The sequence below is a fragment of the Acanthaster planci genome, linkage group LG04, assembly GCF_054643075.1.
Source record: "Acanthaster planci isolate LZ-2023a linkage group LG04, COTS_SCS, whole genome shotgun sequence".
Taxonomy (NCBI): domain Eukaryota; kingdom Metazoa; phylum Echinodermata; class Asteroidea; order Valvatida; family Acanthasteridae; genus Acanthaster; species Acanthaster planci.
The window spans coordinates 21,096,240-21,124,040 of NC_141780.1; the positions used below are offsets into that span (position 1 = coordinate 21,096,240).

Below are 27,801 nucleotides of genomic sequence, written 5' to 3' on the forward strand. Positions count from 1 at the left end.
AAAAATTAACCAGCCCCTACTGGATCACCAAAACAAAACATTTTCAGATGGAGGCGTTTTCGGTCACTTCAAACAAAGTTGTGGCGCTGTGTTTTTTCCTCAAATGCAAAAGCCAAGAAGAGCTAGCCTAATGCGATTCAAGCTTAAACTCAGGAATTCCAGGTTCCTCGCCTTAATACATCCATTAAGACTGAATACAGGGGACGCGTTTTCTGCACATTTTGCCTTCTAGAGATGAAAAGTATTTCAATGACGAAGTTAAAGATCTTACCTTTTATGGAATTTGTCACAAGTTTGTTTGTACCTGTACTCCACTGGGAGTGCAACGTCTGTTAAAAGGAATTAGGATGCGCCCCAAATTCCCCAAAGCACAATTTATTTTCAGATAGACTGTATTTTGTAATTAATGCATTATTTAATAAGGGATTTGAGAAAAGTTAAAGAAATTGCCAGACTGGAATCCTTTCTGTGTGATCTACGGCATTTAGGGGAGGGGAGAGCATCGCTTCTGAATGTGACTCACTGACCCGAATCGGCAATGGCTTCCCCTCTACGCAGTGCCATTGATCAGGGTTGAACAAGGCACTACATTTTGGAATGTGCTGTGCCTGCACATAGCAAGCCGAATGCGCACTGAACCTTTGAGACTATTTATCAGTTCAGTATTGAGTACCGAAGTGTGACTTCACTGTGAACCAGAAAGTGCGGTGCAAACGAACGCAGTACACGCGTATGTTGATTCATGCGCTGGTTCTCCGTGATGCTATTTACACACATTGATCTCCATTATGCTAGACAAATGTTTACACATACAATTTTGCGCGTGACGTGTTCATTTCCGTACCGAAGTGTGACGTCACTGTGACGTCGAATCAGAAATTGCCTTCCAAATGGTTTAACTAAAAAAAATAATTTTTAACGTCCGTAAGGGTATCCTTTCTATATTCTATGGTTCTCATTTCCGACCGACCCTATTTTGGGCTCCCGATCACGGGAAAAAAAGCTTCTTTTCTCCACTAAAACTGAAGGGACAAAAATGGCCAGCATAACCTTTGAAAACAAAAAGCCCTAAAAACTTACGATTTCGCAAACGACCAACAGCGACCGTCGGCGTTCGCGTGAACATTCGGTATACTGCACCTTTCCGTGGCCCACTGAGGTTCGTGCATAGCCGTACACCAGCAACATGGATTTTTTTTAAAGGATTTTTTCCCACCGACCAACCTTATCTCAAGTGGTAAAAGAAACGAGAATTTAATAAGGGCGCCCCAATGAAGTAGAAGGCTCTGTATCAAAACTGGTAATTGTCTGTCTCCGGACAGACTGGCCGAGCTGGCCCTGGCTGAATTTCTTAATCCTTTGAACTAGTGTTTTACGTGCCGTTAACCTGTACATGTATACAAATTTAAATTTAAATTCACAAATTCAAACAGCGGAGAGTTACCGTTGATCTTTTTTGTGGAGTAAATGTAAAGCAGGTGTACCATTACATAAAAAATATGAATCCTGGCAGGCGGCATGACGTCAGTTCCGAAGTTAACACGTAGCAAAGCAGCAAATTGACCATTGTGCTATGGAATAATGTTCAGAAGTTCCCGGCCGGTATCCGACCTGAGAATTAGTACTCAATAGTCATGCGGGTTAGTGAGAACACGAAACGAATTCGGTCTACTTCACATACTGGTTTAAGTACTGTTTTTATTTCTCTTTTGTTATCATTGGGGTTGTAAAGTTATCATACTAATTTAAGAATTACTACAAGAGTGATTAACAGAAATTCGTTAAATGTTATATCAGAGACACTAAATGCACTCATTTCTTGTTGAAACTATTTGTCTGTAATTATTACTATATTTTAGTTATTTTCCTCCTCGTCATTTAGCTGAAACAGTCCGTCAAATTTAACAGAATTTTTAGACATAACCCTATTCACGGCTTTGTTGACCTCCATGCCTTTATCAATTTTTTTTCCAGATCGCCCACAATGTCTGGGTGAGTTTCATTATCCTTCAAATGTAGGTAACTTGACAGAAACTCCTTATAGTTGTCAAAAAGTCTCGTTTGACTGTCCAGAGGGTCTTTCTGTTTGCCTTTTGCCTGGCCTGATGTTTAATCATGCCCTCGTTGCCGTGCTTGTCATATATTTCTTCCCGCATCTCCCTATTTGTTTCTCTAGCGTCAGCCAGCTAATCTTGGTAGGTGACATTGCCTTCCAATTCTAAACTATCTTCATACGAGATTTCGTCATCGTCTACCTCCTGAACAAATATATTGTACTCATTTGAAGCTCATTGGTTGGGTTCGGGAGACGATGCTGAGAGCACCCTTGGAGTGTTGTGAGTTGTGGCATCGTCTACTGTGACTTTGCAGACCAAAACGAGAGTGGTAGTCCTTGTTTCTATGATGCAGATATGTGCGAGGAGGCCTGGGTGGCAAGGGTTCCTCCCCGCCCTCTTCTCTGCTGCTCTGCTGGCCTCTTTTCACGGCCGCCCCTCCGGCGCCTTTGCGGACTGTCTGGCGCCAGGCACCTCAGTTTACAGCTTGTATCTCGCAGCTGTCTAGGGAGATATTGCAGGCCTTCAGATCACGTTTGAAGGTGTCTTTTAGTCGGAGTGAGGGGCGGCCAACACGTCTTGTGCCGGATGCCAGCTTGCCATATAGGATGTATTTCGGTAGCCTGCCGTCTGGCATGTGTGTCTCAGTCAGCGTAGACGGCGTAGACTCAGCAGAGAATACATGCCGGAGATATTGGCACGCTGTAGAATGTCACTAGGCACTTGAGACATCGCATGTGGAAGATGTTAAGCCGGTGCTGCTGTCTCATGTAGGTAGTCCAGGACTCACTACCAGAGAATAAGGTACTGCGAACACAAGCCTGGTAGACTCAGATCTTGGTGTGTTCTGTCAGAGCGTTGTTCTACCATACCCTCTTGGTCAGCCTCGCTATGATGGTGTTTGTCTTTCTGAGTCGTTTGTCAAGTTCAACATCGAGTGACAGGTTATTGCTTACAGTCGAACCCAGATAGGTACCAGGACCAGGTTGACTGAAGACTTGATCTTGGGGTGACGGAGGAACGCTGTGGAGGTATCTGTCTATGTGGGAGGTTTCCGGTATACTCGGCAGGTGAGACTGCCACCCTTCTTTCTGGGTACCTCAACATCGAGAAATAAAATGTTGCCGTTTTTTTCTTGTTCCACTGCGAACTGGATGTTGCTGTGAAGCCCATTTAGGTGATCTACGAAGAGCTGGAGGTTATCATACCCATGCTACCAGATGACGATGGTATCGACTACATACCAGAGACAAATCTTTCTTGAAAATGTGGTAGCAGCTGGAGTCAAGAATGTCTGCTACCTTGCGGTCATACTCTGTCTTGTCCATGACCACTGTGACGTTGCCCTTGTCAGCCTGGAGGATGTGGATAGTCTTATCTTGGCGTAGCGATGTTATGGCTGACCGGTCTTGTCTTGAGAGATTGGGCTTGGCTGGCTTGTGTTTCAGGAGGGCTTGGTTGATTTGCAGGCGGATCTCGTTGAATGTAAACTTGTCGAGGAGGCGAATGGCTGGCTGACCTCCTCAACGGGTAAGTGCTGGGGAGTTAGGGCATAGTTCATCCCCAGTGACAGGACTGTTGTCTCGTCTGCAGAGAGAGGAGAGACCTACTGAGGTTGAATACATTGTGCCTAGTTGAAGATTCTTCAGAGCGGAGATGTAGCTTGGTGTGGTACTGGTTGGAGGTAGCTGAACATTTCATCGGGCCGGGGGGTTGAGGCCGTAGGTATATAGGAGATTCCATGTCTGAGGGTGGGGGCTGTGGGGATATAGGTGATCCCATTACCCAGGTGGGTGTGGAGCTGCGGCGTTTGGTGATCTTGAGAAATTATTTGACTTGGCGGCGACGGGTTTCTCTGGAAGCCTGGTCACTGGAGGATGAGGTGAGCTGCCGAATTTTGCTGTAATCGGCTGCTGAAGTGCTGGATTTGAATTGCTCCTGTGGTGGACATCTGCTGGTCCATTGATGCCAGGTTGGATCTGGTGGTACTGATACAGTGGCGGAGCAGAGCGAGTAAACTAGATAGGTTTGCGGTAGCACTACGGATATATCTCCTATGTTGGGTTTTGAAAAGAACCGTTGTTTCTTGACGTTTCGGACAGTATGCCCTGTCCGTCGTCAGGGGACTGCAGAGGGTCCAGTGCAATGAAATGACAGTAATGCAAATAAGTGACAGAGCAATGAAATGGGTAAATGAGCAATTAAATGAGTAAAAGAGCAATGCAAATGAGTAAAATGAAGATGAGTAAATAAAAAATGGCAATGAGTAAATGAGCAGTGAAAATGAGGAAGGAAATGAGCAGTTTTATATTATACTATTTCATCAGTTTCTTCTCATTCGGAGATAAATCTTCCAAGATTCAACGTGAATTCTTTTTTTCACGCTCAAACCCTAAGCTTGTCACCATCGTGACAAAAGCTTCGGACGAAAATAAATTTCTACACAGACACGTAGAATATATCCACGCTGAAGAGGAATCAGACATGAATGAAGTTGACGATAATTCGGAATCTGTTGAGGAGGTTGATGGTAACACCTCGGATGAAGATTCCTTGGAACACAATGCCATGCACCTACCAAGATTGGCTGGCTGAAGACAAAGAAACGATTCGGGAGATGTGGGATGAAAAATATGAAAAGTACATACCATATGCATGTACAGGGTAACGGGACGTTAAACACTAGTTCAAAGGATTAAGAGGCCCACCTCGGTTTCTTCCTGTATCGAGCAGATTATCTCGGTAACCACAGCAGCCGAACGCAAGGCCATTAGCGTGTGCCCGCCCTCTCTCGTTTAGTGTTCTAGGATTAATTGTCAGAACTAAGTTCACTCCGGAGTACACACTAGCCACCACACAACGCCGCGTGCAGCCCACGATTTGTCCGAAAGATGATACCCCTTTACCCGGCATTGCGCACAGTCCTTTCTCCAAGAGATTATCCTCATTACCCGGTGCTGCATATAGCCAATTGTCCACCTAATTGTATCATCAAATTGCGTCATGTCCTGCAATTTTTTTACCACAGAAAGGTCAAACTGTGCCACAATTTCTGATGTTCTAGTCGTCCCTGACAAAGGGACATTCTGTTCCAATTTTTCACCCATTCCTCGTTGCTATTCATTTCTAATCATACAAAAAGTCGAACTGTTCTTGAATTTTTACCCTACCCTCATTCTTATTTATTTCTAACCATGCAAAAGGTCAACCTGTACCATAATTTTTATCCCAGGTCTGTACAGGCAAACTCAGTCCGTGCGGTTGAACAATCATCGCTATACTAAATTAGTCACTCACATACAAAGAATCCTACGGGTTGTTCCATTCTGAATGATATACGCCGTGCTCAGTGACATTGTGTGTCATTTCTTTACTTCATGACACTAACCCTGTTTCGTCTAAATTTTGAAACACTCGTAACTTATTCTTTTACGATTAAAACTATTTTAAAATTGTGGCACTTGTTAGCATTCGCTTGCGTGAATCACCACCCCCTCCTACACGAATGGGAAAGATCTAGTTGGCTTCTCAAATCGGCTCCCCAAATTATCACAATGAGGTCAAAATGCAGCTTTCTGATCGGTCGAAAAGCTAAAATGACGACGTCATATCGACTATACTGAAACGAGGCACTACTCATGTTACTTCTATGGTCAGACAGCCTCTCTAAATTATAGAAATCTAGGGATTCTGTATAAAATGGATGGAGGAAAATAATCTGTAATTAAGGCTCTTTTTGAACTGATTCAAACAACTTTGAAGGGGCCTTGTGTAGGAGTGGGGTCACAAACAGTAGCTTTTTAAAGGACGTATGATGTAAAAATTGTGCATATATTTCATATCTTTTCAGCAAGATTAATTAGCTGTTGAAAAGACTTTAAAAAGAAATAATTTTTTAAGGCAATTCAAAGCATTCTGTAGATTATTTCTTGTGACCGTCCAGAAGTACTGTTTTTGTACTTACATGATAGAATATTTTGGAGTACTGAAATGAACAAAACACAAATACTTTTAAAAAGTTGTTCAGGCCGGTGTTTTATTTTACGCAGCATGCAAAGGATATGACTCATTCAAACTCAGTGAACTTCTATTTTAAAAGTAATTTAAATTCCTGAATCCTCATTTGTAACAAAACATCTACAGAACTCATTTAATTTACTTGGTTTTATGAAATAAGATTTTAAAGTTGTATATACAATTTACATGGAAAGAAAATTCAATGTACATGTAAATGGTCCTCTGGATAAACTGGAGGGAATTGAAAATAATTTATTTCAATGTGTATAATACATGTAAAATATATGAATATTTGAAATCATTAATAAGTAGTTTGGTTCATCTACTGCACTTGCAATGTCCTTTGAAAATGAAAGGCATGTCTACATGAAATAAATATTCCCTTTTCAGGTTAAAGGCGTCATGTACACGACAATAGTGGGCAGTAAAACTTTTTGCTTTTTTATACATGTATTTAGGAAGGGTTCAGAAGTGATGATCCAGCAAAGGTCATGCCTGCCCAAAGACCAAGAGCTAGGGGAAGGCAATTATATGTTTTATATTTCAACCTTGAAAATGTTTATAGAAAGCCCCCAAATGTAGTCTCATCCACCAAAAAAACCATAAATGCAAGAATCACCCCCCAAAAATCTGGATATCCTTGGATTTCATTTTATGGCATTCAATGCCTGTTCTTTTTTTTTACACTTTTCCAACGCTGCAGTTCGTAAAGTCACCGGTGCCTTTGCAGAAGTTTCTTTCTCAGTGTTCTCTCGCTTACAAATTTTCAAAGCCTCATATAATCTTTTAAATCATCCGAAAGCTGATTGCGTTTCTTGTGAGGAGATGAGATGTTACTGAAAATCGATGGAACAAAATCCGGCAACAGAGGATTTTTACTCTGTTTCCATGCATAAGGAAGACAAGATGTTTATTTTTCAACCTCCCCCCAAGTATGACACTCCACATTAAAGGTACAATATTGATACAAACTTGTGGACAGTCATGGTAAGTTGCCTCACTTAGGGGCATGATGATGCCCACACCTTCCACCGGATACAAAGTCCCCTCAACTCCTCCTCATTATTCATGATTCATGACATTAGGCAATTCAGTGGGGGATATCTCCATGAAAATATTGTGTGTACTAGCTGTATGTTCAATGAAATGAGATCAGATGAGATCACTTTCAACTTGAATGAAGAATACTAACAAGACGAGGAAAGTCGATCCAAAATACTCAAACAAAATATTAAATGCGTTCTCTCGTTTGTCTATAAAGAGGGAGGATACAGTTTGGTCCACTGCCACTTATATCGGTGGTGTTTTGTACAAAGTTACACGCGGTGTCAATAACACTCAGCAACGGAAAAATTAATCCTGTTCTTCCACAAGACTAAGGGAATACTCCCGAAATTATACTAGGGATGAAATGTAACCCAGGAATTTTTCAAGTGAAGATTTCGCAAGTAAATACATGCAGTGGTTGAGCCTCAACAAAGACAAGGGATCTTTCTAATTAGGACCCTACAGTCCCTTCGAAATTGCTTGTTCACCAGACTGTATATGAAAGGATTCGCAACGTTATTCAAATACACCAGGGAGGCGGTTCCCCTGACTGCATCGACCGTGTGCTCATCCACCTTTTCCCCATGCAGACGACGGAGCTCCATGGCAGCGTATATCACGTAGGGCAACCATGTCACTAGGAATAGTACGCTGATCAGACACATCATCCTGGTGATTTTCCTCTGCATTATCGTGATCATCCTCCCCTCGGCTTGGCCTGGACCGTGAGCTGCTGGACTGGATGGGCCACTCTTGGCTAGTGGACCGAATCGGTCTCGGATCGGTACCGCCCAGGGTACAGCTGTAGGGTGCATCTTTCGGCCTCCGGGGAAGTCTGGCTTGATCACAGCGATTTTCTGAGCATTTTGTGGCTTCACTTTAGTCGCAGCAATACTAGCTGAGGCGGCAACTGGGCCTGAAGAGCTGTCCTCAACTAGGTCCCTTCTAACAGGTGTGATGGGTATCGCAGAGGGACCTGCAGACGCTCGGTCTTGCCCTTTCGGTTTCTTGGATCGCATGCCAGCAAACCTGTTGAGTTGAGGTTTTTCCTCACCAACTGTTGGGGCAACAGTTGGTGAACGTTGGCGAAAATGACAGAAAATACTCCCGTAGCACGCGATCGTGGACAAGAGTGCAATCATATACCAAGCTACTTGGAGTCCCAAAACCACAAATAAAAGGGCCTGGCGGCGATAAATGCGCTGCATTATTGGAATGATGCTTAGGACAGTCGGGGCAAGGTATGAACACCCGACAATTGTCCTTGCACGCCGGGTGTTTAGTTGACGCCATTTATGCTGTCGGAACACGCAGTTGAAGCGGTCCACGGCAATTGCACTTGTGATCAGAATGGCCGACCCTTGAAAAATAGCTTCAATGAGCTGGAGGTGGGAGAAGACTGGCGAGGCTTCTGAGCCGGCAAGAACCGAGGAAAAGACACCGATGCTTCGTACTCGCAACACGCTAATGAGGAGGTCGTTCCAGGCAAGGCCCACGATCAGCACCGTCGTTCTCGTCCGACGTTGCTTGGTCCAGTACACGCCCACGATGAGTCCGTTGCCTGCCACGCCGACTAAGAGTCCCAAGACGCTGTAGACGACTTGGACGATTGCTTTTGCTTCCGTCGTGATTGGGAAAGAGTCCCGATTCAATAAAGAGATATTTTCCATTTTAAACAAGAAATGGAGTTAGCCCGATTAAAATTTGACGTGCATTGCGTACGCACCGGCGAAACATAACATTTGAATAAGTGTGTGAAAAGGACTATTGATTGATCTCTACAAGATCCCGCATTCTTACTGCTGTACATTATTAAGTCCAGAAGTCGGGTTGAAAATGACTGCATAGTCAAAGACGTCTCGAAACTCCACCTGCGACCTCACGTCCCACGCACGTCCTAAGATTGTGCGTAGACGGAGGTAGCTGTAGGCATTTCTCATTTTCTCTTGTGCGCTTTTGAATAATTTGTGAAAGCTTAGACATTGCTTGTCTACATTAGCAGATACGGAGGCGTGAATTAATAATACACCGCCCTGCAAAAGGAAGCAGTTTTGGATATTCTGATTACAGCTGAAGGAAAATGTTGATCCAGTAGCAAAACAGCCCCAATTAAGCCCCATAAATACAAAAGACCGGCAAAATTACACAAAATAATTCTCAAATAAACCGATAGCCCATCTCAATAAAAGTTTTGGCACACCTTAAAATTGGTTCGGATCTGCCATTACCTGCCACTCAAGAAATTGTTGCCAATTAATTGTTATTTACCCCTTTCTGTCTTGACTCAACAAGGCAACGATGACTGTTGTGACTTTGGAAACAAACTAATGATACTTATGACCACGTTCGATCAGCGACCATTCGTCGACCATTGGTCTATTCTCCCTGGTAATAGTGCACGAGGTACATTCCAGGTACATTCGACCAATGGTTGACTAACTGTCGGTAATCAAGCTTGGCTTACATGCTGTGAGCTATTTTTAAGAGTTAAAACACGTGGACGAGACAGGTTGATTGCCCACAAAATTACTAGACACCTATCGAGATCTGTCCGGGCAGGAAACTGTGCAAGAACCAGCGGACGTTTGTCACGCTCACTCAAAGGGTAGCCTTGAAATATTGCGCAGAGATTCTTTTTGCCTCGAAGCAGCTGAACCTACAGCTGAGACTTGATGCTGATCTCTGAACTTTTTTCAAACATCCAATCCTTCCAAAACAAATCAGCTGTGTCAGTGAACCTTTGCACTGACGCAAACGCCCGTATTAAATTTCAATAATTGCCGTTGATTGCAAAAAACGTTAAGGGTGAATAAAAAAATACCCACCCGTAGGCCTAACCCTGTACCAAACATGGACTTTCGCTGGGGAGTAATTCTGCTCATGACAGCTATGTAATCCAATAACTGAACATCAGCCTCACGTCAACGAATATTCCCAAGAAAGTCGTCTTGCTTTTCGACATGCAGAAAAGGATAAGGTAAGGGTCTGCCGATACAATTTCCCAAGTGCAGTTCGCGGGTGTGTTTTCAAAGCTGAGGTTGCACTTGTTTTTCTCGAAGCGTTCCGACAGCCATTGTTCCACAGTTTATGAGGCTTTGTAGCACACAATACGGAGTAGTGTAGATCGTGCACTTCAATCGCATCAGCAGTGTAGCTATAACGGGTCCAGTTGCTCAGGAAGGGACACTCACTGGGGCTGGAAAGAGTACTCACGAACCGGTGGTTAAATAAGCAATGACATATTCGGCACTCACACTGTCGTGACCAGGCAGCAGAAAAAAAATAACAGTCTTGTATCTGTGGATGAACTGACACAAGATTTCTCCCTCGCGGACGTGATCACCTGCACTTCGAATATGTTTTTATTTTGCAAAAGGTGTTGAAATAATCTGGTTATTGAGGAAACTGAGGATAAGTGTCACTGGAAAAGAGAATACAAATATTTCAAAGGCAAGCATCTCAGACCGGCTCATGATGATCGTGTCCACTTTTTCATCTGCAATTTCTGCATAAAGCAACATTAAGTTGGATTTGAACGCGTGTACACACGCACGTGTCTTGGCGGATGTAGCAGGACATGCGTCGCTCTGAGTGCACCAAAAAGCAGTGCAGGACTATAGCTGACACTATTTCAGGGCCTTTTCAATCTCAACCACCGAAATTACATGGGTAATAGTCAATCATGAGACTTCAACCTGTGGCATTTGAGGTAGTTTGAATGCCTGATTTCTGCTAAACAAAGTGCCACAATACGGCGGGGAAATAGCAATCAACCTTGGCATGGTCTTTATAATTGACATCAGGCTTACTCACTGTGTAAAATTAACCCTGCACCGCGCACCTATTCTTACGTGTCAACAAAGCCAATACGCTAAAAACCTAAACCTAAAATCAGTAAATGAAAGCTTATAATATTTGTTTGGTAAAGGTTACGTAAGCGCATGCGTATATGCACTATATATAGACACTATAGATTATTAGTGACAGATTTATGGGCTGTTATTTTTTTTTTGCTTACAAATGTTGTACTTGTGCGTTGCATTTAAAGTTACTCAATAGGGAATTCCTTCCACCTTATTGTATTAAGCACTACAAATATGGGCAAAAATTCCCAATGTCTGTATCCGGAATTGTTACAAATTCACTGCAAGTAGAATGACGAATTAGCGCGCTATTAATGCAGGGTTTCACAATAGCACGCCTTCCAGAGTTTGCAACGTTGGCTGCATTGATAATCGCTAAATCTGTCGACCCCCATGCACGTTTGGAAAGGGTAGACAGATTTCACACTCTTGGAGGCGTGCTATTGTGAATCACCCTTATTAAACACAACTCTATGCGGAAGACCAAAATCGACAAGTGGCATTTAAGGCCGAGTTTGGGCGGCTTGTTTCCGTATGTTCACGAACAGCTCGATTTGTTGTTCGTGGGTCGGCTCCTCGAACGCCGGGAACAAACAACTGGTTATCGCTGGTAGTTAGTGACAAGCAACATGTAACATGGCGGCGTTTATGTAGGCTACGTTTTTCGAGAGTTAATGTTTGGATGGGTTGAATTCTCTTCTATATAAACAGGAACATTCATTTCTGTGTTATGGAAAATGATTAAGGGTAATTTTGCAAAAATTCCCATTGTCTATGGCTTTGGAAGCCATCGCTCTACTTTTTACAGCTGTTCAAAAATCAAAATCTCACGAGTTTCTCCGTGTGTTCCTGTAAAACCCTGAGGAGGTGGTGTGTGATCCTGTTCCGAGAAGAGTGTTTTTGAGTCATATTCCCGCCGTTCGAGCGCGAGATCAAGAAACCAGTGTCAAGAACAGGCCGCCCGAACTCGACCTAAGATGGTCGGACGCGGTTCATCGGTGAGGGCGCTCTTCAACAAGTAGACAACATGAAAAGTCATCTTCCTGGTAGTTCTTATATAAATTAAAAAGTTTCAAGCGTCTCCCATTTCTCGTCAGGTTCGACTCTCAAGTTCACGAATATTATAAAGTATGTAGACATGTGGTTCGCAAAATGTTATTTATAGGTCAGTGTTTTTAAGGAAAAAGTTTTCAAATTGGTTCAAAACGGTCACGACAAATCCAAGTCACTTTACTAGTGCACGTCTAATTTCAGTCATGGCTTGAGCAGCGCCCTCGTGCAATATAAACCGATCTTTACTCGGTTCTTTCCTGTTTACACGGAGGAGATCGACTTGAGGTGTTTGAGACGGCAATGCCCAAGTTAACGCAAACATTAACATGACTATGTCAAATCGAACACAGTCTAGTAGTCGCGCTTTGATGAAGCGCGAAAACGTAATAGACCGATTGTGCTCGCTAATTCACGTGATCTATGGTGGTTATTAAATATCACCAAAAATTAAACACGGTACCCACCTAAAGCTAGGTGTTTCATAAGTGTCATTTACCAAAAAATGAAGCCGACGCTGGGTAGGTACCGTACTCAAACTACTGATGTGCTGGATACTATATCGTAACCTGGCTGTATTGCTTTCAAACAACACTAAACATACATGGGGGTTGATACCAGGTCACGTGATTTAGCGGGCGCAATCAGACCAATTTCACACATGTAGTTTGACCTGATCACCGTGCGTATCACAACTAGGCATTCCTACCTTGCACACAATCACGTGCACTATATTTATGGAACCCAGATCATATTTCTATGTCAAATCCATCAGAACTTTGACAGTTTATTGTTTGCAGATGTCATCAGTGCTTCACTGTGGTTGTGTACCTGATCGAGGGCATTTATGTATGGAAACTACTATCATGGAACCAGTCTCATGACCGCGACAACGAGAAGACATACTGTATATTGTCACTCACGAAGGACAGAACTTGTGACCAGGCCTATATCGCAGGCCGTGAATTACCCCCAGTCGAGTATATCGAACAGCACTGGCCTGTCGAAGCTCAATTGTAAGTAGTGCACACCTTCCGAGTCTGTGCTTTATAATTTTGGACCAAAAGAGCCCATTAGGCCTATGACTCGATCGGCTCAACTGCATGATTGCATTGTCCAATCACTCTGCGCAATCGGCCATTCCTGCATAAACCTGAATTCAGCTTTAACTTAGAAAATGCAGTTGGCCGATGGCGGAATCATCGACAAAATATACCACGCTCCATTGTCCATTATACGCGTCACGAGTGAAGGCACAAGGGAAGCCGAGAAGCGCGCAATCACCATGACTTAATAATACGCGAGGTCAAGTCGGGTCATGACTGGTGTGCTACATACAGCGTGTTCGATTTCTTCCGTTCCGACGTTCACTTCCCGACAAACGATCTGGGGTTAATCGGGATGCCCGACCAGGGTTACAAGGTCATGAAGAAATTAAGTTTGTATCACGAATTCGAACTGTCGAAAGCAACGGTCATTCCACATCATTCTCACCTACTTTATTGAATTAATTTGCCCCTGCATGTATCGCTGTTCAACTTGCACAATGAAACAAAATCACCTCTTATTACTTTTGAGTATTTGTTCGTTTGTCACTGCTAACAATAAAAACATCTTTAGGTTGGATTAACCAAGAAGAATCCAGGTTCTTTTTGGCTTTTTTCTATGGGTATGTCAAAATGAGACTTTTCAAGATAAATATGACACACTTTGGGGTAATTTTGGGTAAACATGACCCCTTTTGGCTACGCCGACCCTCTCATGGCTACTTTTTGACGAATCAGAAATTCAGTACGGATATAGGCCAAATAAAACCTGAATTCTGGGTCAATCTAACCTGAACATTTGCATAGTGTCCATTTGCTGAGGACGTGCTCTAAACATCGCATCAAGTGCCAGCAAGCTGATTTTGAACACTTCACCTCCGCAATGTTTTCTTCAACAAGCACCCTTCTTCTTACAACTCTGGCAATCGTAGCTGTGCATCGCGTCTCTTCAAAAGCCGACAAGAATGAGACAGATTCCTCTAAGAACCAGACACCGCCCCACATCATCTTCATCCTTGCAGATGATTTGGTAAGCATCGCCTACCGCTCGAAGTGCATATTAACCGCGACATAAACGAAAATCCACCAAGTTTCAGCTTGGAAGGTAGGGACAGGCGACATACCCGTCGAGAATTCGAAGACTTCGAGAGCGATTCTTATGGACTGTTGGTGTTTTATATGTTCTTGCACACACAAAAATACATGTTGTTCATACCCTGTGAACTTTTGCCGGATCAGCAAAGCCTTGCTCTATCGCAAGGTTGTTCATCTTAGCTTGAATAATATTCGGGTTTGTTTTTTTTCCTTCAGGGCTGGAATGATGTCAGTTTTCACGGCTCCTACCAGATCCCAACCCCGCATCTGGATGAGTTGGCCTACAGTGGCGTGTTGCTGTCCAATTACTACGTCTTGCCCATCTGCACGCCGACTCGAAGCGCTCTTATGACGGGGAAATACCCAATTCACACAGGTAAGACCTACAGTCCGTTTCTTACATTGGCCCTGGAATTTTCATTTGCATTAAACAACAAAATTGATCTCTGGCGATAACCGGTAACCAGTGGATCAAAATTGGTTACTCAACTTGTTTGGTGGACCTTTTTTTCCAACGTTAAAACTGCCCTGTTTGCCAAAATTCGTTTGTTCAAGATAATATTCTCCAGTTCGTACATATGAAATATGCAAATACTTTTGGAAAAGATATATTTATATAAGTTCGTGTTTATGAGATATAAACCAAACTTGAAGATGTATGGCTTGGAAAAAATACATATATCATACAAACAATCTCAATCCCAAATTACGTTGATGGCACTACAACCTTTCGTACATTTCTTATCATATTGAAACTCGTTTTCATGGTTAACCGCACCTCAGGATGGGATATATGCTGCCCCCATGTCCAAACTACTCCTTCACTTGTGCCATACATATTTCTTGTAACCTAGGTATGTGGAGCTCTGTTATCCTTGGGCCACAACCTTGGGGATTGTCACTTGACGAGACAATTCTGCCTCAGTTGTTGAAACAGCGGGGATATCGCACCCACATGGTCGGGAAGGTGGGTAAATGACCCTTAAAGATGCAACGGACATAGAAAATAAACTTCTAGAAATAAAATATCAAAGAGATTTAAGGAAGTTGATCGTTTAGATTACAGGCTGGTCCTTCCATCTTGGGTGTAACTTGAGTAATCATTTTGCAGTACGAAATGCTTCTTTTGTCTCTGTGTCAATAAAGGTAACCTTATATGGGCGTTAGTTTCGTTTTCGTGAACACAGAAGCTTTTAGAAGAAACTGATTTACTTCAGTACTGTCTCCTTGTATAAGAGCATCACACAGCAAAACCTGTAAGGCTGAAATATTACCGACCAGTACACAAGATTCTTTGCATATTCATTTACATATTTATTTCGGCACGTGTATAGCCTTCTCAAAGAATACACTCAAAAACTGTGTTTGGGAATAGAACAAAATCTTGCTATCACTTTGTCAATACATATAGATACTAAACATTCGATGTCCAATCCCTTATTTGCAGTGGCTAAAAAATACTATCCATCGTAACTATAAACACGTTTAGCATCAAAGTGTATAAACTGTTTGGGAAAAGGTGGTTGTAAGAGTTTTTGATCACTAAACACAGTTTTTGCAGTGTGAAAAGAAAATTTGATGAAGGGCCTCTAAGGAGGACCAACCAAACAAAACAATGTTACAATGGGTGAAGAATGAATAACAATTCATTCATTGTCATAAAAAACAATTAAATTCAGCAGAAAGTTTTTTCTCAAAGCTTATAGCATCAGTCATGTGGATCAAATTAATGATTATTGTTGGAAATGTTTGGCCGGTTTGTTCAGTGGCATTTGGGCTTCTTTGAAGAGGCATACACCCCGTCTCATCGGGGATTCGATACGACCTTCGGCTACTACAACGGTAAAGGGGACTATTGGACCCACTTCGACACAGAGGTATTAGAAAAAAAAATGTTCTCATTTTTGATAGTAAGTTTAATTACTCGTTATTTTATGTCCTGTCATCCAGAAATTAAATTTGTACAACAGGCCTATAATGAGAAAACTGCAATGGTTTACGTAAGTGTAAATTAGTATCTCACATCCTTGCTGAAAATCTGCAGATTTGTAAAAATAATTGTTCCCTCGTTCATTGTCAGATTTACAGTGGTATCGACTTTCACATGAATGGTTCTGTGTTTAAGTCTGTCTACGGACAGTATTCGACTGAGCTTTTTACCCAGCGCGCTGAAGAAGTCATTTCTGCGCATGACAAATCGAAGGTTGGTGAATTGGAAAATAAGTAACTGGTACTTGGAGATATACTGCAAGAACATTAGTTTAACCGCTCTTGGGGCGTCCACTTTGTTCAGAAAAGTGAATAAAGCAATGTCTCCACAAGGACACAAATTTCGAAATGTGTGTCGATTTTTTTCAAGAACCTTCAGTTGACTGCACATTCTTTCTACGTATTTACAATAATTATTTGTACGTTCCGTCAACTGTACATCCTAAAAAAACTTACCTAATAGACACATACAGAAATCACAGTTGACACTGAATTATTACAGCTTAAAGAAACGCTCTTAATAGTTCAGCACTTAGACGTTCTATAGGTTAATGTTTTCTCCAAAAGTTTTGATTTACGGCGCCCATATTTTCTGTTTCATTTTCGGTGGCAATTACAGATTTTCATTTGAAGTAGAACACCCTTTTCATTTCACTGATATTTCAATGTGTTGATCATGTTTGTACATATTCCTTCTATTTATTTTTATTTCATAATATTTTTTATATTTCATATGACTTATTTTTATATTTTATAATTTATTTACTTATTCACGTATGTATTTTTTATTATATAACTATTGTATTTTATATTTCTATTGTATTTGTGTTATTTTTTAAATTCGCATTTAGCCTATTTATTCCAGTTTTACTTCAGTTTTAACTCTTTTCATAATGACTATAACAATGATAATTCATGTATACCTTATATAACAGATAATCTTTTAGACACTTACCTTTCATTACTTCCCAGATGTTATTCTAAATGCATGCATTTTGCATCATATGTACCTAAAACCTAAAATCCAACCCCTTTTATAGAACAAAATTCCTTTTGTGCCTGTTTCACTGTAGTTAAGGTTTTGCAAACTTCACACTCTTATTACAACTTTGTGGTGCAATCATCTCAGTTTAGTTAGTTACCTAATCCCTCTTATTAACATGTAGGCTAGCTGACTCAGCAGAAACCACACCTCCGGCCAACCTGTGAATGTAATAGAGATTGAGTAGTTCATAATAAACACGGTACGCTGGAGCGTTACAGTAATGATGTCACCCGATCCGACTACCCACCGCTATTAAACGAGGCTATTAAAACAAAATGCCACTGTACGAAGTGTGCCGGTAACACATTATAATAGGCACCAGAATTACGTAATACCTTAACAGCATTGTCATGATGAGTCGTGGTCATGTTAAAAGAAAAAAGGAGTCTGGTCATGTTCACCTGCGTATTGTAGTGGGTAAGGGACAGGATTGGTTTTAAGGATGATGTCCGTCGTTTGAATCCTAGAGGGTGTATTTTTCATCTCTTCTGTATTTTCAGTCTGTTTCTTGTTTAAAAAGTAGAATTTGAAAGGTTAATTTCTGAAACAAAATTTTAGCCCTGCAGATTGTTTTATTTGAGAAAAAACATACCCATTTCAACATGCGGTCGACTTGAGCCTATTTTATAAGCGTCGTACCCATATTACATAATACGATATTGTATGACTGCCTCGTTCCGAATGTTGGTATTTCACTGTAAGTGGGTGGTCGGGTCGGGTGTGTATGTTACAACGCAGGATGAGTATGGCCCGATTTCCCGACTTAAGCATCTGAAATGACAGATTTGCCTAAATGGATCCAGGAAAAGGGTTGCACTTGGAATATAAGGCAATCAGTGCGTGGTCCCTCATAGACCTTTTTTGTTGTTACCTACCATTTTGCATTTTATTACCAAAAGTTCACGCTTGGTGGGTCAAAGGTTTCGCCTTAAAGTGCATGGTTAATTCCTTAGTGTTACACACCAAGGTGCATGAATTTTCATTTAGTTCTTGTTATTTTGTGCATACACTAGCAATGTAAGAGTTCTTTAACATTTTTGTGAATTTCTCCTTGGATTTTGCATTGATGGCCAGCCATAATGATTGAATTGATTCCCCTTCTCTATTTCCAACCAACAGCCCTTGTTTTTATATTTTGCTCACCAAGCCGTGCATAGCGCCAATGACCGGGAACACGCCTTACAGGCGCCGAAGGAATACTACGATCGCTTCCCCAATATTACCGATGAGAACCGTAGGATGTTTGCAGGTACAGGGTATAGGGGTTCTAAAAATGTCCAGACTTTGACAAGAGATGTTAAGATGATCAAGCCAGAATAGGCCTACCAACGGAAAAAAGAGCCGGAGCAGAAGGAGAGAGCTTACGTTCTTGAGGAAAAAGTTGGTGAAGAAAAAATTGAGCAACTTGGTTTGGCAACTGATTTACAATTACTTTATAGTCAGACTTGTGAGATTTGAAGCGCTCGAAAAAAGGCGGATAGTCTTTTTTAATGTTTTGACCATGTTCAGAAAAAAATATTCCAGTTCGTTTATTTTTGAGTGGTTTAAATTAACATTTAAATATTAAGAAGCAGCACGGGAAATTAAACAGCTTAAATGGTACTATATAGTCTACGTATAGTGTAATCCCTATGCCTACGATTGTTTTAAATATCATATAAAATGACGCTAATTTAAAACCTGAACATAGGTTTTATCTTTATCACAAATAGAAAAGCTTTTTCAGTAAATCTTTCTTCCCTTTTAGCCATGGTTGCTGTAATGGATGAATCGGTTGGCAATGTGACTCGAGCTTTGAAGCAGGCAGGCCTCTTCAACAACTCTGTTATCATTTTCTCCACCGACAACGGCGGCCCCGCCCATGGTTTTGACTTCAATCACGCCAACAACTATCCCCTGAGAGGAACCAAGCTGTCTCTGTGGGAGGGGGGTGTCAGGGGCTCAGGTAAGTGCAGTGGAGGTAATAACTACCTCCCGAGGAGGGTTAAAGTGGTTCTCCGGGAAGAGGGTGTCGGGAGCCGATTGGATGCATTTAGTAATTTCCTAATAGTGAGGGAATGTATGGTCAATACTTGTGGTTAGCTCATAGTGGGGACCATATCGGGCCTCTGAGAGGTGTAATTTCCTGGGGGGTTGAGGGTAGCGAGAAGTTGGACGATTATTTTACCACACTCATTGAATATTCCTATGAGGGAACAAAATTAAACCAACTATAGTGCCAGGGGTATACGGTCGTCAAGGACCCACAAGAGGAAGGTTCATGCTTTTTATAATAAGAACATTTACCCGATTGAAGTCTTCCTCTTACAGTTGTAAAGTTTGAATTTAAACCAAAATGACTCCAGTTTGAATAACACAAGTGAAGTAAAAGTCAAAAGAAAAAAGGAACAGTTTTTGTACATGTTCACCAATACCTAAGCAAGAGAGGGGCCTCATGAAGAAAATTTGGAGCTAGATTAAGGTCTTCATGGGAATAAATTATTAACCAGGACGACGCAGTTAGAGATTTATTTCCTCGTTAATAATTATCTGTGTCATGTATGTCCTCTGGTTAATCCGTGTCTGCCTTGACATTTTCAACATTGAGGGAGAAAGAGAATTGTAATCAATTTGTGTTCTTTTTCCTGGTGTCGGGGTAGCGTTTGTGCACAGTAATTTACTTAAGAAACCGGGACGCATATCACGTGACCTACTGCACGTTTGCGATTGGCTGCCGACAATCTACGGATTGGCGGGCGGGGACGCTAGAGCTCTGAAAAACATTGACGGCTTCGACGTATGGCCAACTTTATCAGAGTATGTAAAAAAGGGGCTTTTTATTCGTGGAGCTAGAAGTGCTCAATGTTATTTCATTTTTGAAGGGTATTATTGTAAATTGTACAAAGAAAAGGTAACTGCCTACAGCACTTTACGGACTTCACTTCATTTTTGAAGGGTATTATTGTAAATTGTACAAAGAAAAGGTAACTGCGTACAGCACTTTACGGATGTGAGAATGATGGAGCCAAGCTTTTGGACCAGATGTGTCCTTTTCCTGGACTGAATCGTAACAACAAGTACTTACTGGTTGTAAATCAGTGAAAATAATGACAATGTACTGCAGACTTCATTTGATTATTATCCAGTAGAAAAACTATTTTAAAAATCTCTGATAGTCCTCAATATAAAGTTTACATGCGAATTTCAAGGTGTTTACGAAGTGGAACCTAACCATATTCACATGGAGCTGCCCACTGGGTTTTTTGTTTGTTGGATTGTAGGGTTGTCTGTTTGTTTGTTCTAGCATTAAATGATTCTCTCTTTGTTTTGACCAACAACTTAGGGGCAGGGCCTCTCCTCGATTGGAGATCCTGCTGAACATCAATACACAATCCAAGGTATCCGCTTTGCGAATGGGCGACATGAAAATTATCAACGGTGACATAGAGGGCGGCAAATGGTCCGGCTGGTACGAGCCTGAAGGACTCCCGCCGCGTAAGTGGGGCACTGATGCAATCAGCGACTGTTTTCCATAACCATGGTCAATTTTGCCTGATATCCGGGATGTATTTCATGCAGGTTACCAGACAAATGGACTAGACAGTGGTTGAGAAATGGTTACTGATCGAACCTAGCGATTGCTGCCAACGCACCGATACTGACGGGTTCTAAGTTTAAAGTTTCTGGAAAATGGATCACACTTCAACTGAATTAGTATAGTGGATGGAATTGACTATATCACATACTGAGATTTTCATGTCAGGGGTGGTATAAAATCTGTGGCTTTATTCTTTTGACATGCTTAGAGTCCCGAGTCATTTTCTGCTGCTGAGATTTTGCAGTTACGCAATGTCGTTTCATTTTTTGGTTTAATTTGTAAAAGAACTATTTTACCATTAACAGAAAAAATTGTGTGGCATTCGAACAACACCTCTAGCCAGAAAAGACGTCTCATGCTATTAATATCTGTGCTTGCTTGAGTCGCCTGGCTGGTTCGAAGCCACTAGTGAACAAAACTGAGTTTTAAAAATAAACTTCCCCCTGGCAATGATTCCAGCCAAATGATGTCAGCCAAATTATGTACCTCAACGCCAACGGTAATGTAATGAATATTTCGGCACACATAAATAATTCTCAGGTGGTCTAAAACGTATATAATGTTCTTCTTGGGCACAGACTACAAGCCACCTCCCCCGCCAGCCGGGGCAGACGTTGTAAACTGCCTCACCAAGCCTAGTAACGCGTCAACGAACTGCAAACCAACCGAGGCTACCTGTCTCTACAATATCACCAACGACCCTTGCGAGTTCTACAATATCGCCGCCTGGAATCAAGGTACCCGTGCCAGTGTATTTCTATAAGTAGATGGTTTCCATCGACGTCAATACACTTCTCATAAAACCTTTCAATACGTTATCGTTGTCAGGCAGTGTCCAACAAGAGCATCACTGTCTATAGGGCCTACGGCTACGGTTGCCCACAATCGCAAGGTTACGGCTGAAGCGATCCGTAGCCGCGTACTATATCCGATTCGGCATGGCATCAAAGGTCACAAATACAGAGAGGAAAGTAAACAGTTGACCTCACACAAACCCTCTGGAGGCTGTTTCCTTTCTGTGAAAGAATTTAACTTCTGCTTGGATTATGTTTTTCTCGTTCAACTTTTCCAATGTCAGATATCGTAGCGTCGATGACAAAGCGGCTGAATGAGTACAAGGCGAGCATGGTACCGGCACGAAACAAAAAACCGGATCCAAAGGCAAACCCAGCTCAGCACGGGGGTTACTGGATCCCGTGGGTCGATACGACCGAGGGGGAGCGACCAAACGCTTGATGCGCTGACGCTCTTGTCGCTGCAGAGTTTAAGGAAAACAGTATTATAACTTCATTATGAAATATCTGTATCAAATGACAAAACTTCCAACTCGAATACATCATTGAGCTGTTTCCACTGTATGTCGTAAAATGCCGTTTAAAATTTCCTTTCACTCAGTGAAATGGCATGAATAGAGACTTACTTCTGTTTGAAATTAAATGTGTTCCGGTGTGATTAAACATGTAGTAAGCAACATTTAATATACAGCAACATGAATATAATGGAATTTACAATTCTGATTTGCGAATATGTAACTATTCTTTTGTTCTTAAAGTACGCCTACGCAGTACTGCGTTTATCCTAAAATGCAAAATGTAATTCATTCAGTGTTAAAAAGCGCGGAGTAAGCAAGTTAAATGAAACCTCGCTTAATATCAGTCATTCAAGAGACGTAATGTTTAGCTACATACTGGGCAAAATAAGGCCATCCAGTTGTCTTTGCAGCTAGATTATACACTGATTAATGCAGTTTGTGTCGTGAACAAAATCAATGCGTTACAAAGATGATTTCCCCCTTTCATACAGCATTTTAGCGAAAAAGTTTTAGTAAAAACAAATAAGGATAAAGATAACTGTGGGCGACAGAGTCTTCCTTTTCAGAAAAAAAATATTTGTTTGCCTCCCGATTATCAAGCCTTGCCTCCCCTGTGAACATTTATGATAACCTTTCAGACACAAGGTGGCCTGTATGCTTTGGGTTAAGCCTATCATGCTATACGCTACAGCAAAATTAATGCAAACCACATTAAACAATGCGAAATATACGGAGGAATGCAGAGGTCGAGTTTTGAGTTTGTGCTTCCCGTCAGGAATGTCTTGTTATGGTCAGGCCAGTCTGTGATTAACAAGCTAACTGAAGAGAGTGTCAAAACCATGGAATGGCAAGTCAAGACAGTTAGAGGAAGTGGGATAGCTTTTCCCTGTCTGGTGGTCTCATTCGATGTGCCTGCGGCAGACTGGCTGAATTTTCGCCGTAGATGGCCTGGGACAGATCAGTGAGATCATTTTTCACCACTTGGGACAAACCGCCGCAGTACTCAGCGCACGAGGCCTGCACAGACCACCTCGATTCTCAGCGTAGGCCTATGGCCTGTGACAGACCGGCTCAGTTCTCCCTGCGGATAGCCTGTGACAGACCGGCTCAGTTTTCACCGGAAGGGGCCTAAGACAGACCGCCTCAGATCTCAGCGTATATGCCTGCGACAGAACCGGCTCAGTGTTCTCCGTAAATGTTCTCCAAGGATAGCATCGACCAGACGGGCTCAGTCCTTTCTTGGTTCCTGTTGTTCCCTTGATCAGTTCGCAATTAAAATTGACACGGAACCAATTTGCTGTTGACAGGCAAATGAACATTGACTTTTCTTTTACTTTAAGCAAGATCCACGCTTAGCAACCTATCCGTACCTACAGAAAGGCTCTCTCGTAGCTTCAAGCGTTGGACCAGCATCGTCTCACCCGACGTAGGACCTGTTTACTCTCTTCCCTAAACCGTCGGTTGGCGACGCCATAAATGACCGGATTGGCGACGTTATTGATATAGAAGAGTTCTGTGGATACTTCCGCTATGGCCAGCTTCACGTCGAAGAAGCAGCACACCGCGGTGATCCAGTACGGTAGCCAGGACAGGACAAACACTACGCTGGTGACGAATAGCATGGCGGTCGTCTTCCTCTGTAGGGGTGACAAGTAGCATCTCTTGCAGAAGAACAGCCGACGGGATCTTGGAACCGCTGCACGGCACTCTCTCACTGCTGCCGAAGCGCCCGGACAGTTGCCCGACCCTTTCGGTCCTTTTTCTGCGATCTCAGTTTCCCGCCAGCGTGCCGGCTTCGGGATGGCCACACCATCGGTGCTACCCGCAGCGGTTTCTTGGTTGGAAACCAAATCCGTGTTGCCGATTTGAGGCACGTGATGATTTGAAAGCGGCGTCTGCTTCGTCATAACCGAGGGTTGTCGTTGTGTGGACTCGGTGTTTTCCGATGCCGCCAATGGCGCAACTCTTACGTGTCGCCGTATGGCCAAGAACACTTGTGCGTAACACACTAATATTATTACAACTACAGTAACAAATACGACGAACCTGTACATGTACTTTAGCGCGTACGATAACGTATGTGGTCCCCACGAAGCTGTGTCGCCAACCACTACCTCGATGATGTATATGGGGACATGCCCGGCTGCCGCAGTGATGAAGGCACACACCACAGCTTTCTTAGTCCGTGAGGTTGTCATCCAGCGGCGTTGGGGACGACAAACAGAGTCATAGCGATCCAGTGCAATCAAGCCCGTGATGAGCACACTCGTGCCAATCCATACGCGGTTCACGTAGTCGAAGGTGCTTATCCAGAGGCCTGACACTGTCGCACCGGCCAGACACACGGACCACACTACCACATAGACCAGGTGGTGGACGCATACCATGAAATCGACGAGGGCGAGTGCCTTTATAAGAGCATCGGTAGTCGACTTTCGGATTTTGCCCCAGTACACGCAGAGTATGAGGCAGTTGCCCGACACGCCTAGGCCAAACACGAGCACAGAGTAGGCCAAATGGGCGGCGACTTCACTCACCTGGGCACCATTATCACTGACGATGCACCGTACTCTGGAGGTTTGTGTGGAATTCATTCCGGCACCAGTTGATCTTTTTGGGTGTAGGAGGAGTACCAGACTTAGCTAAAAATGACAGAGGTGGTCTGTACGCTACTACACGATCGACTTCAAGTTAATGTTGACGTGTTGGGTCACCCGACGATTCTTGATAAGTTTGCCACAGTATCACATTTTGACAGCAATAAGAGTTATTCTTTAAATCAAATTCTTTCAGTTTTCCATGCAGCAAAAAGGTATCTTGCCTGATGTAAGGTAGTACGAGCATTTCGGTAAGAATCCCAGTATAGAACTAGAAGCAGACGGCTCGCTCAGATAAGAGAGATGGCTCGCTGAGAGCGATGCATTTAAATCAATTTGCCAGCCAGCCTAAAAGCTCATAAGTAGAAGAGTTTTGGTTTATTAGGAACAAAAATATCGTGTTGATAATTTACAGTGTGGAACGTGATCTCCGCGCATGCTTCATCATACATCCTGTAAATTAGTTGTGTCTTTTTATACATTCAGTCTTCACGGGCCTTTATTAAGCACACAGGCCATTATCCTTTTTATATTCTGGGAAATGGATTTTTTTTTCAGTTGCAAAAGTTTTGAATCGATTGCGGAAATGTGAGGCGAAAGGTGTTGGTTTTTCATCTTTTATTGATGAGTTGAGCGTTTGACTCGAAAAGACAAATATTAAACATTCGGTTTTCATTTTTTTATCATAAACGGCTCAGTGGTAAGAATTCTTTGTAAAATTACCACCAAAACCTTAAGGTTCCTAAGCTCCATGATGGAATTTTCACAGCTTATTTGATATTCACCTAAGGTCCGATCAGCAAGCTCCGTACAAATCTCTTATTAAAGTTGACCGTTCACAAGTACCCTTCAAAGAAGTTTGTGAAGTACGTCACAGTTGCAGATGCGCAAAGTGGGCGAAAAACAATCGCGCACAAGTGCCACTCGCATGCAGATATGTTGACATAATTATGCTATATATTATTCTATAATTGCCTCTGGAAACGGAAATTATAGGATGTTATAATAGACAGTTCTCTTGTGGAAATAACTATGTTTATCAAAAACAAATTTGATAGATATATATGTCGTAAAACGTTAATTTTCCCCTTACAGTGATTTTTCTAGGCAAGTAAAGACCGTGTTTCAATTCTTCAAAAAATGTCTTTCAAGATAAAGTTTCAGGTCAAGGAGTTTTGCTAGAGGAATGCTTACCCTTCTATTTTTTACAGCATCAAACTCATTGTAAACGTTATGATCATCTTCAATGTTAGTCAGATCAGGTTAACTGTTGAAACGTGGGCTATGCTGAAAAATGTTCGGACTTTGTAAAACACAGCTCCATTCATGAATTATTCCTCAGTATGTATTGGCGAAATCACACTGTCACATAAAGTTGTGACACAGGTGTATGGTGCATATGAAGGAAATGATAAAATTGATTGTTGAATTTCTGAGTTGGATATGTCAAACACGATTGATGTTCGTTGCTAAGAGTAACAAGTATATGAATAATTTGGACTTTTCCCCTAAGACTATCAAAAACGTAAACGGACGCGTACGTTTGACTGATGTCCTGGTTCTCTGTAATAAAGTCTAAAATGTTACACGGCCCTCTAGAGGGAGTTGGCACTTGACTGGTTGGTGTTACTTCAAAAAGATCTTTGTATAGGTGTTCAGTTATTGAAGTAGTACCACCAGTTAGTTATCTGTATTCAACATCATAATTATCTGTCGCATCTGCAGAAAAAAGACATCTCCTGTATACTTCTGTGGTCCATTATTTCACAAACGTTCCTTACGTAGACCAATAACGCACTGAAGATCTTGACAGGCACGTCGAAATAATTTGATGTCTCCTTTTTCTAAGCAATGTTTAACTTTTCCATGTTATCAAATTATATCTGAACACTCTTAGTATTTGTTTCATTTGAATCAAAATTTGTTTCATCCAAGAGTGCTTTAAAACCTCTGCATGCAAGGCGAATGATTAATGCGTATAACATGTTATCCACCTCAAGCAGAAGCACCCCCTCATCGGTTGAAAAGAGCCATGTTGGTCGGGAGTGCACATTTTGTTGGTAGCGATGTGACAGTAACACGTACGTTTCATAGTCATTTGTGAACAAACAAAGTGCAGTTGTTAGGAAATTGTGCCATCTCTTGGTCCAGCTTGGGGCTTGTAGCCCCAGTCCATGTTTAAACAGACCCTATACTTGGCGTAATTATAAAAAGCAAGAGAGTTTTTTAATACCCATCAGTAAGTCAGCAACTTCTCTAAGCTGCATTCACAAGTTGTATATTAAGTCCACACTGGAATGGTAATAAAATTTGTTCATTTGGCGTTCATTATTGAAATAAAAGCGAGGTTACCACCTCAGTTGGGAAGCTTGAGTGAAAATCAAAGCAAGTGCAGATGAACTTTTTTATTACAAAATAATACCGGTCTAAATTAGTAAATAAACATTTCAGAGTGTTTAAGTATGACTTTGAAAACAAAAACATAAGAGGGGTGTTTTTGGACGCACGCCAAACATGAAAAAGTCTAGAACCATTCCATTCGACAGCTCACAGTTTATTAAGAGCAGATTTGAGGAACGTGATCAAAAATTGCTTCCTGTGAGGTCTACTGTTTCTTTAATAAAATGTGCTAAATTGTTATTGGCTTTTAAACCCATGTAGTCTTCACTGTTGCTTCTTCTGGTGTCGTTTTTCAACGTAATTAAAGCACGGTCACGTTTCCACTGACAACGAAAGTACATTTGATGCAAAGACAAATTGATTTAATCACATAAACTTTATCCACAACCGTGGCTTTTTCTTGGCACGAAACATCAATTAGTTTTGATATTTTTACGACGACCATGCGCTGTTCAAAATAATTGAATCAATCAAATCTGGGATACACCTGATCAGGGCACACAGCGTTCGCTTTATACTTTGAATAGGTTTAGACATTAACTGGCTAGAAATGGTAGGACAATTATATACGTATCAAGTGACACTTACTTTGGCATTTTAATCTTTTGTTTCTCTCTTTACAGACGGGGCTTGTTACAAAATAATACAGTTCTGGGGCCAATTTCAAAGAGCTGCTTAAGCATAAAATTTGCTTAAGTGTGAAAAAACT

The 27,801-nt window shown here is 41.9% G+C and overlaps 2 protein-coding genes across 2 annotated transcripts; one reads left to right on the forward strand and one right to left on the reverse strand.

Annotated features, from left to right (window-relative positions):
• The first annotated feature begins 12,702 nt into the window (after positions 1 to 12,702).
• LOC110984408 (arylsulfatase I-like) lies at positions 12,703 to 27,344 on the forward strand. The gene is made up of 12 exons (XM_022244604.2): positions 12,703 to 13,047; positions 13,885 to 14,107; positions 14,389 to 14,548; positions 15,027 to 15,139; positions 15,939 to 16,049; positions 16,253 to 16,375; positions 18,326 to 18,455; positions 18,954 to 19,151; positions 19,846 to 20,002; positions 20,529 to 20,680; positions 21,362 to 21,520; positions 21,862 to 27,344. The coding sequence occupies exons 2-12, from the start codon at positions 13,961 to 13,963 to the stop codon at positions 22,017 to 22,019; spliced, it is 1,608 nt and encodes a 535-aa protein (XP_022100296.2). The 5' UTR covers positions 12,703 to 13,047; positions 13,885 to 13,960; the 3' UTR covers positions 22,020 to 27,344.
• Positions 23,490 to 24,689, reverse strand: LOC110984413 (gastrin/cholecystokinin type B receptor-like). The gene has a single exon (XM_087135573.1). It carries the CDS (start codon positions 24,687 to 24,689, stop codon positions 23,490 to 23,492), a length of 1,200 nt encoding a protein of 399 aa, XP_086991699.1.
• Positions 27,345 to 27,801: the final 457 nt, after the last annotated feature.

Excerpts from the sequence above, each read along its gene's own strand:
- LOC110984408 (XM_022244604.2), top strand. The coding sequence starts at position 13,961 with ATGTTTTCTTCAACAAGCACCCTTCTTCTTACAACTCTGGCAATCGTA. Across the intron at positions 16,376-18,325 it reads CTGCGCATGACAAATCGAAG|CCCTTGTTTTTATATTTTGC; the intron begins GTTGGTGAATTG and ends TCCAACCAACAG. Across the intron at positions 19,152-19,845 it reads GGGGGGTGTCAGGGGCTCAG|CGTTTGTGCACAGTAATTTA; the intron begins GTAAGTGCAGTG and ends GTGTCGGGGTAG.
- LOC110984413 (XM_087135573.1), bottom strand. The coding sequence starts at position 24,689 with ATGAATTCCACACAAACCTCCAGAGTACGGTGCATCGTCAGTGATAAT.